The 19,514-nt window shown below is 29.8% G+C and overlaps 1 protein-coding gene across 2 annotated transcripts; it reads left to right on the top strand.

The window, feature by feature from the left end:
• The first annotated feature begins 14,884 nt into the window (after positions 1–14,884).
• On the top strand, positions 14,885–18,927 carry PIF7 (phytochrome-interacting factor7). 2 transcript variants are annotated; one of them, XM_088816919.1, is made up of 6 exons: positions 14,885–15,167; positions 15,836–16,454; positions 17,184–17,285; positions 17,450–17,515; positions 17,613–17,996; positions 18,595–18,927. In XM_088816919.1, the coding sequence occupies exons 1-6, from the start codon at positions 15,001–15,003 to the stop codon at positions 18,712–18,714; spliced, it is 1,458 nt and encodes a 485-aa protein (XP_088673045.1). In that variant the 5' UTR covers positions 14,885–15,000; the 3' UTR covers positions 18,715–18,927. The 2 variants fall into 2 exon arrangements, with proteins under 2 accessions (XP_088673045.1, XP_088673046.1); XM_088816920.1 differs by lacking the exon at positions 14,885–15,167 and adding an exon at positions 15,247–15,479.
• Positions 18,928–19,514: the final 587 nt, after the last annotated feature.

Raw genomic sequence — 19,514 nt, 5'->3', positions numbered from 1 at the left:
AATCATTGAAATTTCAATACACTAGTTAATATATTCTCAATCAAATATTACATTATTTTTTGGCTTAATTTCGCTTTGTACCCTTGAAATATATTATTTTGGCACTTTGCACCCTCAAAAAAATATTAATAGCATTTTGCACCTTCGAAAGGTAATAAATCATTCACATTGTACGCCAATTGAATTTTCAAGGTTAAGAATAAGATTACAATTTCATGTTTTAGTAGTATTTCCAAATGCAAATTTTCTTTTGTATGATAAAATATAATTGCAATAATAAAATTCTCATAAAAAAACCACGAAATTATTCTATGGTATATCTTTTATTGAGAATGATAATAAAAAGAAACATAAGAACCTAATTAAATTGTTTTTTTTATTGGAGGGGGTGCTTGAGTTACGCCCGCGTTGTTATGGCAGTGGTCATTGAAGAGGGTGGTGTGATGTCAGATCGACAGTAGGAGACGATTGTATCAACCTGGGGCTCTTTGCTGGTTAGGGTTTGGTGTTTGGGTGACTAGAATTTGGTGAATAGGGTTTTTGAGTCATCAAAACACCAAACCCTATCCAAATCTCTGGATAAAAAAAAACCCTAACCAAGTCTCTGAATAGTTCTTCTGTGGCAAAAAACCCCTACTGTTACATTTTTTTCAAAATCTAACGAAAATTGTTTTAGCCATTTTCCAATATATTTTTTTAACAATTTTGGTAAATTTTACTTGGGTAATTTTGGTATTTTTTTTCTACAAAATATCTAATTGCTTAGATTTTTTTTTTCTGAATAAAACCTTTTATTTTTGTCATTTTTAATTTCTTCATTGTTTTAAATGTCTTTCGGTAGTTCAAATTCTCAACAATCATAGGATTTTAAGATGTTTGTAATCTTAGGATGTTTGAACTACCGGAAGACATTTAAGAAAAAAATTACGAAACTCAAAATGACAAAAATAAAAGATTTTATTTCGAAAATTAAAAAAAAAATTAAGCAATTAGATGTTTTGGAGAAAAAAAAAATATAAACACCAAAATTTTCCAAGTAAAATGGACTGAAAATGGTAAAAAAATATAGTAGAAAATGGCTCAAACAAACCATTATATATATATATATATCATAGCAGAGAAAACTATGTAAGGGAGGTTTTGTATTTATTGTGTAGTACAAGGAGGTGTATGATACAAAGTTCATAGTATATGAGTGCTTTTGTATTTATCCTTTTAAAATATTATAAGAGATGCTCATCTTAAGCCCCTACCTTCTTTATTGACGATGAGATTTGAGATGTTTTTTTAATAATAAAGGACATGCAAAATGTATATTCTTAAGGGTGAAGAAAAACTTTCCATCATTTATGCACATTTTATTGTGTAAAACTTTTCTATATTTATTTTTCTTTGGATAAAATTTTTGCATATGAATTTTACACTATAAATGTGCGACCGGACATAATTTTGGAAAAAACTTCAAGCTTTAAATGAATAAATATGCCCTGCATAATTTCTCATTGTTGAAGAAATCCTGAACACAGTCCCAAAGAAAATTTGCGTAGAATCTCAATTTATTTTATTTTTCTTTCACAAAACTCCTTTCTATGATGAACAACGTTAACTATTAATGGAAAAGAAGATTTCAGTCAATAAAAAATTAAATGAAAAAAAGCTTTGCACAATAAAATTTGCAGAAAATTACTTGTATTCTCAACCACTTAAAATATATTCCTTATGTTTCATTTCAATTGTCACTGTAAATCTTGGACTTTTTTCCATATTAAGCGTCACTTTAGAATTTCAATACATAATTAATTATTTTTTTCCAACTTTACCCCAACATTAATGGTACATTAATGAAATTAGATAGAGAAGATGAAAATCCACAAAGGGATAACTTGGTCAAATAAGGACTCTTTCTCCCACAAATCAAGACCACTTAATAATTTTCTTATTTAATAGGGGCTATTTGTTAAACACCCCTCAGTGAGATTTGACTTCTTGATAAATCCATAATTTGTAATTGATATTTAACATAAATTCATTGTGCATAAAAAACCTTATATGCCCATACTAATTAGTATAATATTAAAATTGCCATTAATATTTATATTAAGTGACAATGTTTTATGTTTTGGAAACTTATAATTATTTTTGTTGTAACATAACATTTTTTGATCGTCACAATAAATTATTATTATTATTATTATTATTATTATTATTATTATTATTATTATTATTATTGATTTTTTAATGTTACTATGTTGACTTTTTTTTTTGGGGATGTGAGGCTCAGGAGCTTGCGCTAGATTTGAACGAGATTTGTATGACGTTAAAGAAATTTATAGCGTGCATAAAGTTATATATAATTGTGGAATTAAATACTATACTAGAACTTATATTGGGATTCAGATTTGTTCCTGAGCACCAATTTAATAAAATCTTGAGCTTGAATTCCGAAGAATACGAATGAAGCAAATTCCACGCCTTGCGAGGAGTACATAATTTTAATTTGGCAAGGACAAATGATGGCCACAAATTAGTAAGCATTCAATTTGAACATATTCATGGCTGAAATTGAATTACTTCATTTCATTTCATTGTTGCATATAAATATGTTGTCGTGCTTGTGAGGAAATGGATTTAATTAGGAGGGCTATAAATGGGGCAATTATATAAATGGAAATTGATGTGACATTCGATTAATCATTGAAATTTCAATACACTAGTTAATATATTCTCAATGGTTTAGATTAATCATATATAACATTATTTTTTAGCTTAATTCTGCTTTGCACCCTTGAAATGTATTATTTTGGCACTTTGTACCCTCGAAAAATATTAATAGCATTTTACACCTTTGAAAGGTAATAATACATTCACATTGTACGCCAATTGAATTTTCAATGTTAAGAATAAGATGACAATTTCATATTTTAGTAGTATTTCCAAATGCAAATTTTCTTTTGTATGATAAAATATAATTGCAATAATAAAATTCTCATAAAAAACCACAAAATTATTCTATGGTATATCTTTTATTGAGAATGGTAATAAAAATAAACATAAAAACCTAATTAAATTGTTTTTTTAGGGGAGCTTGAGTTACGCCCGCGTTGTTATAGCAGTGGCCATTGAAGAGGGTGGTGTGATGCGAGATCAATGGTAGGAGACAATTGTATCAACCAGGGGCTCTTTGTTGGTTACGGTTTGGTGTTTGGGTGACTAGGATTTGGTGAAGGCGACTACTATATGCCATCTCACAAATTACTTTGTGGAAAACCAAATTTAATTATTTACCAAATGAATTACTAAAAGACTATTATACCCTTATTAAAATACAAACCCCACAATTACAAGACTCCACAACTTCTTTTATGCAAGACCACACCAGCAAAACCCATTTTATATTCTTCACAAACCCATTTCACACAAATTTTTCAAAAAAAAATCTTCATCTTCTCTAAAAATCTTCAACAACCAAAACCCTCAAATATTACCAAAACATGCAAAGGATACCATTATGAAGTCACTCACGAGACATCAATATGGAGAATTCTATAGAAAAAGTAGAAAACAAACTATGAATGAATATATTTTTATAGCTAGGTGATCGATTTTTTATGTTTTTAAAAAGAAAATTCACACAGTCAAAATTCAACACATACATGTCGATTTTTGTGACAAAAATTGACATTCAGATGTTGATTTTTTAGTAAAAATCGACATCAGCTCTAGATGTCGATTTTTGTGACAAAAATCGACATCTACATGTCGATTTTTCGCAAAACAAATCAACTTCTAGATTTTTTTGCCAAGAAATCGACATCTAAATGTCGATTTTCACCAAAAGATCAACATGTTCAGGTCGAATCTTCTTCTTCTTCTTCTTCTTCTTCTTCTTCTTCTTCTTCTTCTTTTTTCTTCTTCTTCTTCTTCTTCTTCTTCTTCTTCTTCTTCTTCTTCTTCTTCTTCTCCTCCGTCCTCCTTCCTCCATTCATCCATCTTCTTCTTCTCTTCCTCTTCAAGCATCGGCGGTTTTGCGGCAGCAATTCTTCTCGCCTTGTGTTCTTCTCTTCTCCCGCTAGAGCATTTCCTCTTGTTTTTCAATTTTTTTTTTATCGATCTTGCAATAGTAATTAGGTCTTACTTGAATGAATAATGTCAAAATCAATATTGGAATTATATTTGTAATTTTCAGTCTTATTTTTAGTAAATTTATTTATATTTTGGTCTTGCATCAAATAAGGTAAGCTTTTAGAAATTTTGGAATTGCAAATATTAACTGACTTAGGTGAATAGAATTTTTTGAGGGCTGAAAGTTGTTGTCCCAACATTTAATGAAAGATGTATATGAAAAAGTTAAATGTGAAATTTTATTTAGTTATAATTTAAAATAATATAATAGATTCGTATCTTAAGCCCTTACCTTTTTTTTTGACGATGAGGTTTGATATGTTTTTTTAATAATAAAGGACATGCAAAATGTATATTCTTAAGGGTGAAGAAAAACTTTCCATCATTTATGCTCATTTTATTGTGTAAAACTTTTCTATATTTATTTTTCTTTGGATAATTTTTTTTTCCGTTCAACCAAATAGCATATGAATTTTACACTATAAATTTGCGACCGGACATAATTTTGGAAAAAACTTCGAGCTTTAAATGAATAAATATGCCCTGCATAATTTCTCATTATTGAAGAAAACTTGAACACAGTCCCAAAGAAAATTTGCGTAGAATCTCAATTTATTTTATTTTTCTTTCACGAAACTCCTCTTTATGATTAACAACGTTAACTATTAATGGAAAAGAAGATTTCAGTCAATGAAAAATTAAATGAAAAGAAGCTTTGCACAATAGAATTTGCGGAAAATTACTTGTATTCTCAACCATTTAAAATATACTCCTTCTGTTTCATTTCAATTGTCACTTTAAATCTTGGATTTTTTTCCATATTAAACGTCACTTTAGAATTTTAAGACATAATTAATTATTTTTTTCCAACTTTACCCCAACATTAATGATACATTAATGAAATGAGATAGAGAAGATGAAAATCCACAAAGGATAATTTGGTCAAATGAGGACTCTTTCCCCACAAATCAAACACCACTTAATAATTTTGTTATTTAATATACATCTACCTACCTTAAATGACACTTAAAACTAAACGAAGAGGGTATTGTATTATTTTAAGGGATATTTTAGCAAAATTTAACATTAAATGTACATTTGATTTCATTGAGAACAAAAAAATGAATTTAATGCATTAGTAATTAATGTTTTTTTTTACACAAATGGACAAATCTATTGGAGCCACATCTTCTGGGGTCCCTCTTGTTTTGATGTACTTTGAAGTAGATAAAAAGTAACAACTTCATAATAAAATAAAATCACTATTTTTATGATAAATTTAACGTTGAAGACAAACAATGAATAATTAAACCCTAATCATTTGCCACTTGCTTGGTTGGATGATGACCCAAACACATGAACAAAACATTATTGTGGGGGCCGGGTTTTCACTAATCTTATTTACAAAAGAAGGGTTGTTTTGTGAAATCATTAAAACTTTTATACATCAAGATACAAAATAACAATATGTACATATAAATATACGTAAAAATACGTATATTTCGTATTCAATTGTATAGAATTAGATATCATGCATCCAGTATAGCTCGACAGTGACAAACACAAGATTAATTGCAATTTTGTAGATGCTACACCTTGTGAAATATTATCATACACTATTGATTTACACATAATAACACACATACCTACGTATATGTGTGCATAGTAGATAGTTATTTATATAGATCAATAATGCAGTATCACTCGGTGTATTTCACCGGTGTACCATCTCATAGACCCTTAATTGCCCCTCTCTCTCTCTCTCTCTCTCTCTCTCTCTCTCTCTCTATATATATATATATATATATATATATATATATATATATATATATATATATGTGTGTGTGTGTGTGTGTATGTTTGATTGGGACAAGCTCGTGCATTGTAATTTCAAGACAATAAATGATTGGACCTGTGGTTAGTCCACAACGATCCATCATACCAACTCCATCACGGAATTTAATTTGAATTATTTCAATTTTTATCCGAATATTTCCGATGTTGATACAATATTTTCATTTTGAAAGTTCCGATTTCCAATTTTTTTTTTTCCGATTTTGTTTAGAACGGAATTTGAATACATTGTAGATTTTGATTCGCGATAAAATTTTAGTTTCTCAAAATTACACTTATATAAATAAATATCATTATTAACTTTATATTATATAGGTGACTGAAAAAATTGAAACTCCGAATTCCGCCGGTTATGATCTCAATGTCACGATTTTGGAATTAGTTCATTCAAATTTCAGAAATATTATAATTTTTGACTTTCAGATGTTTTTAGAATGGAGCTGGAGTTAATTTTGTATTTACTAATAAAAATTGATTTTTTTTCGAAAGTATTAATTTCGATCCAATCAGACCGATTTACACTCCAGTTTGTAGGTGATGTACTTTATTATGATTGAACTCTAGAAGGATTTTTCGATGGAAAAGATTAATAATACCTATTTTATTTTTAAAAAATATCAAGTTATAATTAATGTCTATGCCCTACTATAAAGTACTGATCACAACAAATTTGTGAAAAAAAAAAAAAAAAATTAAAAACGTTTTCAACTAATTCCACCAAAACAATTACATTATGCAGGCATATATCTTACACTAGAGAACTTTTTATATTTGGTATTCTTCCAAATTTATAAAATTTCTTTCAAAAAAAAAAAAAGAAAAAAGGGTTAAATGCAGTTTACACCCTTTGTAACACTACCCCTTAAAGTATCATTTGTAACACTTACTCCCTTTCAAACACAATTTAATTTGTATTTTAAATTTTAACACCTTAAATTTTTTTTTTATTGAAAGGAATAACTAAAAGAATAATTAAATTATACAACTAAAATAATCTGCTGAAAAATGTAATATTTTAAAATTTAAAAATATTATCTTGGTTCTAATTGTTCTTGGACTAATCGAATATATTCATATCTATAAATTTTAAGAAATTAATATGTAACTAGTAGTAATTTTAAGTATTTAAATTTAGGGGCGTGCTAAATCCCACACTAAAATTTACTAAATCCCACACATAAATTAAACAAAAAAAAAATCTCTCTCTGCTCATATTCTCTCTAACTTCTCTCTAAGATGATTTTATCCATGTCACTCAAAATTCATTGATTTTTTACGTGAATAATCATAAAAAAAAAATGAGTTCGATTTTATTTAATATATATTCAATTTCATTAAGCCTTTATTTAATTGTTCAGATTCATACCAATTCGAATTGTTTCCTCAAATTCCAACTTTTAATTTGAACACGTGAATTTTTTTGTCAAATTCGAACTTGGAATGCTAGGGACGTTTTTAGTGTGTAATTTTGTGAAAAAATTAGAGAAGAAAAAAAAAATGAAGGGTGAGGATGGAGAAAAGAAGATTTTAGAGAGATAAACATTTTTAGTTGTGTGCATGATTTGGTAAAATCAGTGTGGGATTTAGCATTTCCATTAAATTTATTATATATATATATATATATATATATATATATATATATATATATATATATATATATATATATATATATATATATATATATATATATATATATATATATATATAATATATATATATATATATATATATATATATATATATATATATATATATATATTGCTTTTTAATTATTTTCTAATAATTTAATTTATTTACTTTTCAATTTTATATGATCCAATAATTATTAGATTGTTATTTATATTATGTTTTAAATTTTAAAATAGAAAATAATTGATGTTGATGGGGTAAGTGTTACAAACGATATTTTAACGAAGTTAGTGATACATACGCTATATTTCAGGGGTGCGAAGTGTATTTAACCCAAAAAATATATATATATAAAAAGGGTGCAAACCGGACAGTCTGTTTTAATAGAAAAATCAAATGCCACAGGAAGATTAACACGTGGATAGTTTAAATAAAAATATAATTAGGATTCTAATAATTGGAAAAAGAAAAAAAACCCAGCAGAACCTAAACATTTCTAACCTTAGTTATAATCAACATGATTTATTAAGAGTTAAGACTTAAGAGTGCCACATGTTAACAAATTAGTGGAATCCGATTTATATTAAATATCGGCTGATCCGCTTAAAATTTAATCTCATATAAAAAATTTTGAAATGCTTTAACACCATTAATGACTTAGCTTGGCCACGTAAAAGCATTTAAATTTTTTTGTCTTAACTTCCATCTTGTGCAGCACGGAAGTTTCAACTTATAACATTTCAGCGTTTCGGATATGTTTTGTGTCGGACACTTGAGGACACCCGCTGAACACCTTATGGACTATTTTGCAATTTCTAAAAAGTTAGAAATATGTTTGAAATTTGAATAGTAAATTTTCAAATTGTTAATTCCCTAATTATTTACAAGATTTAATGATCAATTGATAGTTGATAGTGAAATTTATTTTGAATATATATGTTTGTATAAAACTATATAAAAATAATTTATACATAAATAAAAACTTATATATGCTTATATAGCATATTTATAAATATACCCCTTCATTTTAATATTTACTTGTTTCTCCCAACTCCGGTATCCCCATTTTCTGAATATACCATTTCTCCATATCTGTTTTCTCTTTTCCTATATCAACATTGTTATTTGGGTGTGTGTATTTTGAAATGGGAACGAACAAAATTTGGACAGAAGTTTGACAATAAAAATGTAGTCGAGGCAAGAGCTAGGTTCTTTCTCCTTAAGACAAATTTGCCCCGTGCAGTGCTCTCGGTTTACGGCAATTGTCTCCCAAGATACAACGACTATTTCAGTTCCAACAAAGCAGCACAACAATCAGAGCCGGTCCTGAGGAGAAGCCAGAGATGCCACCGCTTAGGGCCCCATTTTAATCTGGGCCCCAGAAATTTAATTAAGAAAATCCTAATATATATATATATATATATATATATATATATATATATATATATATATATATATATATATATATATATATATATATATATAGATACATTTTTCTAATAGAAAATAATATTGCAAACAAAAATTTATAAGATAGAGGCCTCGATATTTTATCTCGTCTAAGGCCCCGGAAACCCTAGGGCCGGCTCTGACAACAATTATTGGAACACGGCGAACGAAACGACGTTTAGGACTTTATAAGACACGAAGAAAGGACTTGGTAATGCAACAATATGCAATGATATGTTGTGACGAGAAGTGAATTCAATTAATGTATTGAATTCCATGTGAATAATGAACTATCTCAAATGGTGAATTTTGGAATCTATTTATAGATTTTCAAAGGTTATGACCACAAGTCACAACTCTTAGGAAAATAATTTCATGAAAAGGTATCACCCCTTTTCCATTAACCACACACCTATTCAATTTAATAGGTGATTAAACACCTCCATCTTTTTCAATGGTGGCATTTCACTTTATTATTTTCCACACTTAAATATTTTAAATGTTCCATTAATTTATCATTCATCAAAATTAATTTTGAGAATTTAAATTAAACCACTTAAATATTCAACAAAATTTGAGTCAAATACTCAAAATTTCCAACAATCCCCCACATGAATGAAATTAATGCATGCAGACACATTCAAAGTCCAAGCGATTTGTTATTGCATCGGGAGAGGTAGCTTATGGCTTTGAACCTTCCTTAGTAAAATGTTGTCGGATTTACTTGTTGCTTAGTGAACGCGATGTCTTGAACTAATCAATTTTTGTGTAAACCAAGACAACAACACTTACACAATAACATCTCTAACGTCTTTTGTTCTCACGTTGTGTCCATTTCGGCCTTGGACCAATTCTTGGATTCATAAGTGTTTCATTGAAGCGGCCCTATACTTCACACTTAAATAGGTGATCTCCCATAAAGAATACCCTGCCGTATTCCACCTTAAAAGGTCATAGGAATCATTAAAAGTCACTAGACTTAACCTTACCACATTCGACAGGTAGCACTTGGATCTAAGTCCATCACATAATGTCCTCTAGAAAATTATGGAGTTATCCAACACTTTTCTATAGCTTCCAAATTATAATTCGAATTCCATAGTGCATCGAGTTATACATTCATTTTGAGGACTTTCACAATACAAAATCATTTATGGACTTAGTATCTTAGTAGCACATATCCAATTCATATATGAATGTACTTTTGAAGTACAACTGGATATCTTACATTTAAGGCGAATCTTGCACTTCCAAGAACCCTTATTTAACCATCCACTTATTACTTATAAGATTACCTATTTACTTGACTTGCTTAATGAGTCAATCAACGTGTAGTTCATTAAACTACAATCTCTTCAAGAATATTTTAGTTGAACCATTGTTCACCACTATTCTTTATAGTCTTATATTGATGAGTTCAATATGACTAGAATTGTCTCAACATAATGAAACTACAATAATTCATCAAATCCTTAGTGATTTGAATCTCTATAATATTGCATCAATAGGACCATATTTTCCACATTTGAAATATTTTACTAATATTTCATTAGTTTTCATGATAATACCATGATTACACCGCATGACTAACATGTCATTTACTCATAAACATGTACTCTTATGTCCATGTACTTTTTAAACTTGCCAAGCTTAAAATTATTTGATAACAAATTCTTATCAAATATGCAATTGCTACTTATTTATGTTCATACTATACGAGTTTCACTAATTTTTCTTTTGTCTCAAAGACAATTAACCTCCTAGTGGACAATGCTTCATTAATGCCCGAGGTTCATTTTCTAACTCAAAAATTAGAAAATCAAAATCAATCATTTGATTTTCTCAGCTCTCTTTTATTGAGCGTTTGGTTATTTATCACTTTATAAATGACCACTTTATCTCATAGAGAGATATATCTTTAGCTAACAATTTGCACTTAATAAAGTGCATTAAAGCTCATTGTCAATATGAGATAGTGACTTTTCACCTCCATATACATTAATTTCTCATTCACCCCTAGTCGAGTTTGAGAAATTAAACACACTAGATTTATCTAGTCAAAGTGTAGATTTTCATTCCATAACTTATCAACTGGAATCCACTTAAATTGTTTGTCAAACTTGGTTTAAAATCCAATTTTTCAAACACATTTGCATCAAGAATGACTATCTTGAGCACTTTCGTACTTAGCATATTCAATAAATATGCATTTCAATATTTTTAGGCCTTTTAAATTTGTTCAACTTAGGTACATTTACATTAGTCAAAACACCCCCACATTTCTATGGTCCAAAACCTTTATGTGGTAAAGTAATGAGAAAGTGGTGAGCCATAATCTCCCCCACAAATTCTAGCTTACTCTAGAATTATCAACATGGCTTTCTTACTCATTAACAGTTCTAGTATTTCATTTCTCAATACTTTCAACTATGGTTGATAAGGACTAGCGATTTGATAAGTACAAAACTTGTCAAAAAATACTCCATGTCATCCATGTCAATCACTTTGAATAACAATTTTTATTCATATACCATGATCATTCTCATTTAAATGCTTCTAAGGCCTCGTTTTTGTTACTTAACAAAAATACATAATAAAATTTTGGTATAAATACCACAAAAGTAACAAATACTTTTCTCATAAATTGTACAATCTTTTAAATCACCAATGTGTGTTTATTTTGTCTTAATAGAACACACTATAAGAAACTTCTCAAGATACTCAAATCAAGAAAGTTCTTATCAAATTGTGACAGTTTGTACACAATTCAAATCTAGAGTTTAGAAACTCCTACCGTTCAGAATATAGAAATATTGATCCAACGGTGCAATTGGCCACAATAATCTCTCGTATAGAGATTGTTTGACATTTTCCGTAAGAAAAAACAACCATTGTTGTTTACAAATGGATCAGATGTTCAACATCATCAAATTCATTCATAAGGTATACTTATGTCTTACGAATACAATATCCAAAAGTCAAGACGATCCAATTGATCGATCATCTTCGATGTTCTTTTAGAGAACAATTTCTCAAATATTCCTTTAGAAATTGAGCTTCTTGAGTTTCTATTGTATATCATTTTCAAATATTACATGCCTCTAACTGCACACGCATACAAAATTATCATTTTAAAGATAAAAGTGCATCAACTTGATATTCAATATACTAAATATTGAAGTTAAGCATAATAATATCACAAATAGCATGAATTCTCTATGATATAACATAACATTTGGAACTAATCGTGGGCTTATAAACATACATATATGCACGTAATCATAATTAGATAATTCCAAACATTCACATGCATCATATAATTTATGCATACAAAATACTTATATGTACATAAGCATTTCAAGATTAATATGGAATAAATAATCCATTTGCACATTTAATAAACCATTATTCGATTAAACATCATTATTCTCATGCTAAAAATCATTTATATCATAGCATAAATATCCATATAATTTAATCACGTACTACAACATAATTTCCAATTCATAAAATTATGCTTCAACAGACATATATTATATGCTTCTAATTCTATGTATTTATAGACATCGACGTCATATAAATAATATAACATATAAAAAAAAATATTATTATATGTTATCTCATGTATGCGACAATACTAACATCTCATAATATTATGCACTAATTTAATATAAATAATGCATATGAATTTCAGCAAAATCTCATGCATATATCAAGATTAATCCAAGCATCTCTACATATCAAAATAGCATTCAAAGTATCTAGACATGCTTCAAGCATAACAACATTCAAGATTTATCATGCTCTAAAAAATAATTTTATCATGCCAATTATAACATATAGTGCAAATATTATTACGCCATAACTTTATCATGCAACATAACCATGTTTCTATCTCATATAATACCATATTATTTATTATATAATATTATCACTTAATTGCATGAGATACAATGTTATAAATACAAAGGCGTACCCGAAATAATTATAAATGTGTCGTTTCAAACTTTTGGGACAAATTTGAAATTATCGCATAAGGAATGCATCGGCAGTTTTGGCATCACTGATTAACTTAATCATAACTTTAGCATCCGATGTCCGATTTTATTTATTCAATATGATCCGAATAGCCAACGAAATTTCCTACAACTTTTGTCTTTCACAGTTTTCTAGATTCGGTTTGGATCATGATCAAATTAAGCCTCCAAGTCGAAGTATGTGTGTTGTACAATGGAACCACGAAAATATTATATAATATTCAAGAATTGAGAATAATATAAACCTCATCATATTTAGGGTATGATTCCATCATTATTCTTGGAATTGGTCTTCTTTCACCAAGATTTTTTGCACCATAAAGTGTTAGAGACGTGTTGGTACGCCGGGGTTGCATCGCCTCATGAACGGTTGCATTCTTCATGAAAAGGTGTGTTGGCAGTTTTGGCACCCTTTCGTATTTTCGTCATAACTCCTCCGTATGAACTCCGATTTGGATGATTTAACATGTTCTGGAAAGAACACTTGATTTTCTGCAACTTTTGTGAAATGGTACTTTTACAGATTCTGACCGTATCACCTCCGAAAATGGGCTGGAACATAGACATTGTGTTCTGTCCGAAAATGACATTTTCCTCCAATTTGATTTTGTAACTTCTTGGATTTTGAGTAGTATATTTTCTTCTCTATCTCGAAAATACAACTAAAATTTTTTTTTCTTAAGATTGTTATTTGGGTGTGTGTATTTTGAAATGGGAACGAACAAAATTTGGACAGAAGTTTGACAATAAAAATGTAGTCGAGGCAAGAGCTAGGTTCTTTCTCCTTAAGACAAATTTGCCCCGTGCAATGCTCTCGGTTTACGGCAATTGTCTCCCAAGATACAACGACTATTTCAGTTCCAACAAAGCAGCACAACAATCAGAGCCGGTCCTGAGGAGAAGCCAGAGATGCCACCGCTTAACAAACGGAGTAATAGTAAATTAATAAAAATATTAAATTGTTGAAACATGAGAAAATAAATCTATTTGTTGGAACATGGCCGGGGCCCAAATATAAATTTAGGGGCCTTTGTGGGAAGGAAAATGTATTTTTTTCATTCCTTTACATAGGATATTTTTATGGGACACTCTATAATCTGGATGATTTTAAACCGTAGATCTATACAAATAATCACCCACTAAACACACATACACATATGTGTGTGTATTATTATGTATAAATCCATGATTTAAAATCACCCGATGTATTTCATCGGGTGTAGCATCTACAAAACCGGTCCACAAATTAAAACCCTAGCTAGTTCAAAAGTTCAATAATTATACTAAACTCTCATTCGAGAACTTTATGTCATTAATTATAAACTCAAAATTAATGAGGATCCATTTAACTTAAATTGTTCAGACAACATGCAGTCCTTGTCTTTAATCTTTAGTGGAGGAAGTTATAGAACCTTAATCATTAATCAAACACCATTTATATATATATATATATATATATATATATATATATATATATAGAGAGAGAGAGAGAGAGAGAGAGAGAGAGAGAGAGAGGTATATATATATTATATCCTTTAAAAAATAATAAATGTTAAATAATAATTATAATAAAATGTAATTAACTAAAGTAGTAAAATAATTGAAACAATGAAACAAAACTTTATCTTTAAAACTGCAGCTAGATTTTTTTCCTTAGCAACCACATGTCTTGTTCCAAAGTCTTTATCACTTTGAACTTGACATATCCAAAATGCGCCCCCCCCCCCCCCCCCCCCCCCCCCCCCCCCCCAACACACACACACACACACACTTAGTTTTATATATATGTATATCATATTATTTTAAAGCTTCTCCTCCTGTTCAAATTCATTTTTGTGTCTCTGTGTCACTGTGTGTGTGTGTGTGTGTGTGAGAGAGAGAGAGAGAGAGAGAGAGAGAGAGAGAATATATGAATATGAGTCAGTGCATAGTGCCGAAGTGGAATCTAAGGCAGGAAAGAAAAGAGAGAGAAGTAGAAGTAGAAGGAGGAGGAGGAGAAGAGGGAAATACTAACAGTAACAACAGATCCTCACACGTGCAAACTCATCACCAAAACCTCTCTTATGTTGTCCCCATGTACGTATATTTATATATACATACATACATACATACATACATACATATATGCTCTCTTATCCTTTTATTAATTCCCCATAAACTATAAGATTCTTCTGCTACTTCTCCTTTTTCTCTTTCTTTTTTTGTATATCTTTTTCCATATTGTGTATACATTATATATACACAGCACATATATATATACATACATCCTGCGCATATATCTAACAATATTATAGCTGAGTGACAATCAAATAAAACTGTTATATATGTGTCTGTCAGCAGCTACTATTTCTTTACAGTCCTCATATATATCATGAATTCCATTTCCAGGTTCTTCAATTCTTTTTTTTCTTCCCCTCACTATTTTCATTATTTTAGTCTATATATATATATATATATATATATATATATATATATATATATGTGAATGAAACCTTTCTTTATGTCTTTACATGCTTTCATTTCTAAATAATTTTTTTTTTCCTAATTTAATTCTTGATATCATATCTTATTTCCTAAAAAAAATTGTAGTTATTAGTACAGGATTTCAAATGCATAATAACAAATTTATCGATTTCGTTCACTCGTTTTTATGCTACTTTATATATTCTAGATTATTAAACCTAGTAAGATGAAAATCTTGAATTTGATATATGTGTTTAATATTAATTCCCCATATATTATAGGCCAAACTATGAAGTAACGGAGCTAACATGGGAAAACGGACAACTAGGGTTGCATGGACTAGGTGGTGCTATTATTACTCCTCAAACTACTAAACATCACCAAACTTGGGATGCTGCTGGTAATAATAATAATAACAACAATAAACCCGCCGATCACACTCTCGAATCCATCGTTCACCACGCTACTAATTTCCCCCCACAACAACAAAGTTACTCAAGATTGCCGCCTCCGCCTCGTCCCGCCGGAAAATGGGGTGGTCGTGATCAAAATAACTTGAACTCCTCCTCGTCATCCATGGCGGCACCGCCACCGTCTCGCGGTGGAGAATGGAGGTCTTCGTCGTCGGGGCTTAATGGAGGTGCGAATGAAGAAGATAAAGGGGTGAAGATGAATATGATTAGCTCGATGGCGGCTTCTTCTTCGGGAGGGAATAATAAAAGGGGAAGAACCGAATATTCCGATAAAGTACTACAGGTCGAAGAAAGCGCGTGCGCGAGCGCGAGTGCAACCTTTTGCAGAGATGCGGATACGATGATGACGTGGGCTTCATTTGAATCTCCCCGGAGTTTGAAGCCTCCTACAAATGCAGATGATGATTCTGCCTATCAAGATTGCTCCGTAAGTCTAATATTATTGAATAATAATAATAATAATAATAATAATAATAATAATAAAGTGCTTATATTTCTTTGTGGTGATCTCCTAATTTCGTTTGTTTGATTTTTTTTATTATTTATTAATTTTAAGTTTTTAATTTGTTCGTGTAAAATGGTTTTGAATTTATTGACTTTTAATTTGTGTGTGTGTGTGTGTGTTTTTATTTTTTATTTTATTATTTTATTTTTATTTATTTTTCTGGTTTGTTATGAAGTACATGATTGTTTTTTTCCCCAATGATTGAGTGCATGTCTGGATTTAATCATAGTTGCACATTTGCAATAGTGATATGGAGACTAGTGTCTCAACTAGTACAGACATATGCAATTAATTCTCACCTATACTCAATACTGGCTTTTTAGATATATATGCTATGTTTTGTCAACTTTATCGGCTTTTCAAAAAAAAATATATATATATATATATATATTCTTTTTACATACATCCATATGTATATATATGCCACGTATGTTTTCTTTATTATTGATAGATGTACGGTGTAAAACTATACGGTGCATTTTATTAGGTGTGCATGACGAATTAATATTTACGGAACCAACATAAAGTTTCGTTGTTGACTTCATTGAACATTTGCAATTTTATTTCTAAAAGAAAAAAAAAAACATTCGAAAATACTCGTTTTTAATTATAGAGATTAAATGCTGTGAAATTGATGGTATTTTTTGACAGGAAAACCAGGACGGAGAGCGCATGACTAAAGGGGAAAGCTTCCGTTCACAATCATCGGCACGGCGTAGTCGTGCTGCAACCATCCATAATCAGTCGGAACGGGTAATTTAATTAATTAATTCATAAATACAAAATTAATTATTAATTATCTACATATTATTGGTCACACTATATTATTTCACTCATATAATTCCTAATTTATAGTTCAATAGCAATTACTTAATACAATTTTTATATATGCACAATTTTGTATTCGACGTTTATAGAGACGAAGAGACAGGATCAACGAGAAGATGAAGGCTCTTCAAAAATTGGTACCGAATGCGAGTAAGGTGAGTATTTACTAATTAATTAGATGCATATAATATATAGGTTCGTCGAATATTGAACATGGTTTTTTTTAAATAAAATTGTAATTTTTTTTTTCAGACCGATAAAGCGTCGATGCTCGACGAGGTAATCGAGTACTTGAAACAACTCCAATCACAAGTCCACATGATGAGTAATGCAAGAAACAACATGCCACAAATGGTGATGCCCAACATGGGAATGCAACAACTACAAATGTCTCTTTTGGCGCGCATGGCCGGAATGGGAATGGGGATGGGGATGGGAATGGGAATGCTCGATGTCAACAATTTGGCACGGAATCAACACGTCCCGCATTCGTTCCCTCAACTCATGCACGCGGCTTCGCCTCTCGGTGGGCCCGCCCCTTCGTTTGTGACGTCACCGTTCAACATGCCTCCGGTGATGCCCCCTCAAACGAATCCTTTGAAAGCCAACGACGCGTATAACGCATTCATCGCACAAGTGAGTAATTATTACTAATTATACCATATGATTGAAGTATATTATATATTGTAACTATATAGCTTATACGAAAAATAAGATGTTGAAGTGTTCTGATAGAGCGAAATCATCGACCTTTAAGGATATAGTGACAAACGTACAGTTGGAATAGTCATAATTAAATGAACTTGTTGAGATACGTTGTTTTTTTTTTTTTTTTTTTTTTTACGAAAGGCTTATATAAGCTCTCAAATAACTTATTTTTGAGTTTTATAAATTGTTTTCAAAAAGTTATAAATTATTGTTTAAATGCTTATAAACTTGTAAACAACTTATAATTTCAAGCAAACGAGTATTTCTGTATATATAACATATTTTATGCACAATAAGGATGTATTCATAAATTTATAAAAAAAAATATTTACTACCGTGTGTTTATTTCTTTAGATATAATTTCTTACTCTTTCTTTTTATTATTTCTTTTTATTATGTGGTCATGCAACATTTAATGCAATATGTACAAGAGGTTTTTCCCACTTATTGATCAATTATTATAAAAAAAAAATACCATTTTGAATTTTTGACTAAAATTTTGGTGTTTAATTTTAATTTAATACAGCAATCAATGAATATGGATTTCTTGAACAAAATGTCAGCCCTCTACGGACAACAGGCGGCCAATCAGATGCCAAAGAAATCTGCCAGCTCATCACAGCCAAACCATGGTCAAGGAGACTGACAACTATACTTTAGCAAGTACAAAGTATTGAAATATTTTTATATATATTATATAAATAAACCTATATGTATATGGTTCAATGTATCAATTATTCTTCATTTGTTATATATTACATATATCGATTTCCAAAAAAAAATGTTTTGGACACTTAGAAAAAATAATTAGGGTTTTGAACATGCTTTGAACACTTGATATGGATGTGTGAATTTGTTATATTTGTTAGTATTCTTCATATTTCTATTTCTCTTTTTCAACTTAATGTATTTTGTTATATTTACAGTTAAATCTCTATAAATTGATATTGTTGGGACTAGGGAGTGATAAAATTTTATTAGTTTAGCGAAATATTAAATTAGTGAGATAATTATCGAGCGCGTTGTCATCAAGTCAGGACCGTAAACACTTATTATTTCAACGAGATTAATAATTTATTAGTAAATATGTTATATAAAAAGTAATATAGATTTGAGAAATGTTGGAGGGGCCATGACCCCTCTCTGACCTTATACTTACCCCGCCACTAAATTTCTACTGCAAATGAAACAAATATGGCACAATGAGAAAGCTTTTGGTAAGAACACAATTAAGAGTTAGTCACACTCAAGTTGGAGAAGATAAGGTTTATAATTCATTACATTAATATTGTGGGAGTGTGAAAAAACCAAATTGTTTTAATTTTCTTGGTGGTCCTAAATATAAGCTAGCCTCTTTTATGAGCATGGTGTCACAAATCCATTTAGGGCCACTAAATAGGAATATACAGCTTGAAAGGAATATGTGTGTATCCTTTATGGGTGGAT

Source organism: Erythranthe guttata, chromosome 4 (genome assembly GCF_056151865.1).
Source record: "Erythranthe guttata isolate IM_541 chromosome 4, IM_541, whole genome shotgun sequence".
In the NCBI taxonomy this organism is placed as follows: Eukaryota; Viridiplantae; Streptophyta; class Magnoliopsida; order Lamiales; family Phrymaceae; genus Erythranthe; species Erythranthe guttata.
This window is presented reverse-complemented; position numbering and strand designations above follow the sequence as displayed.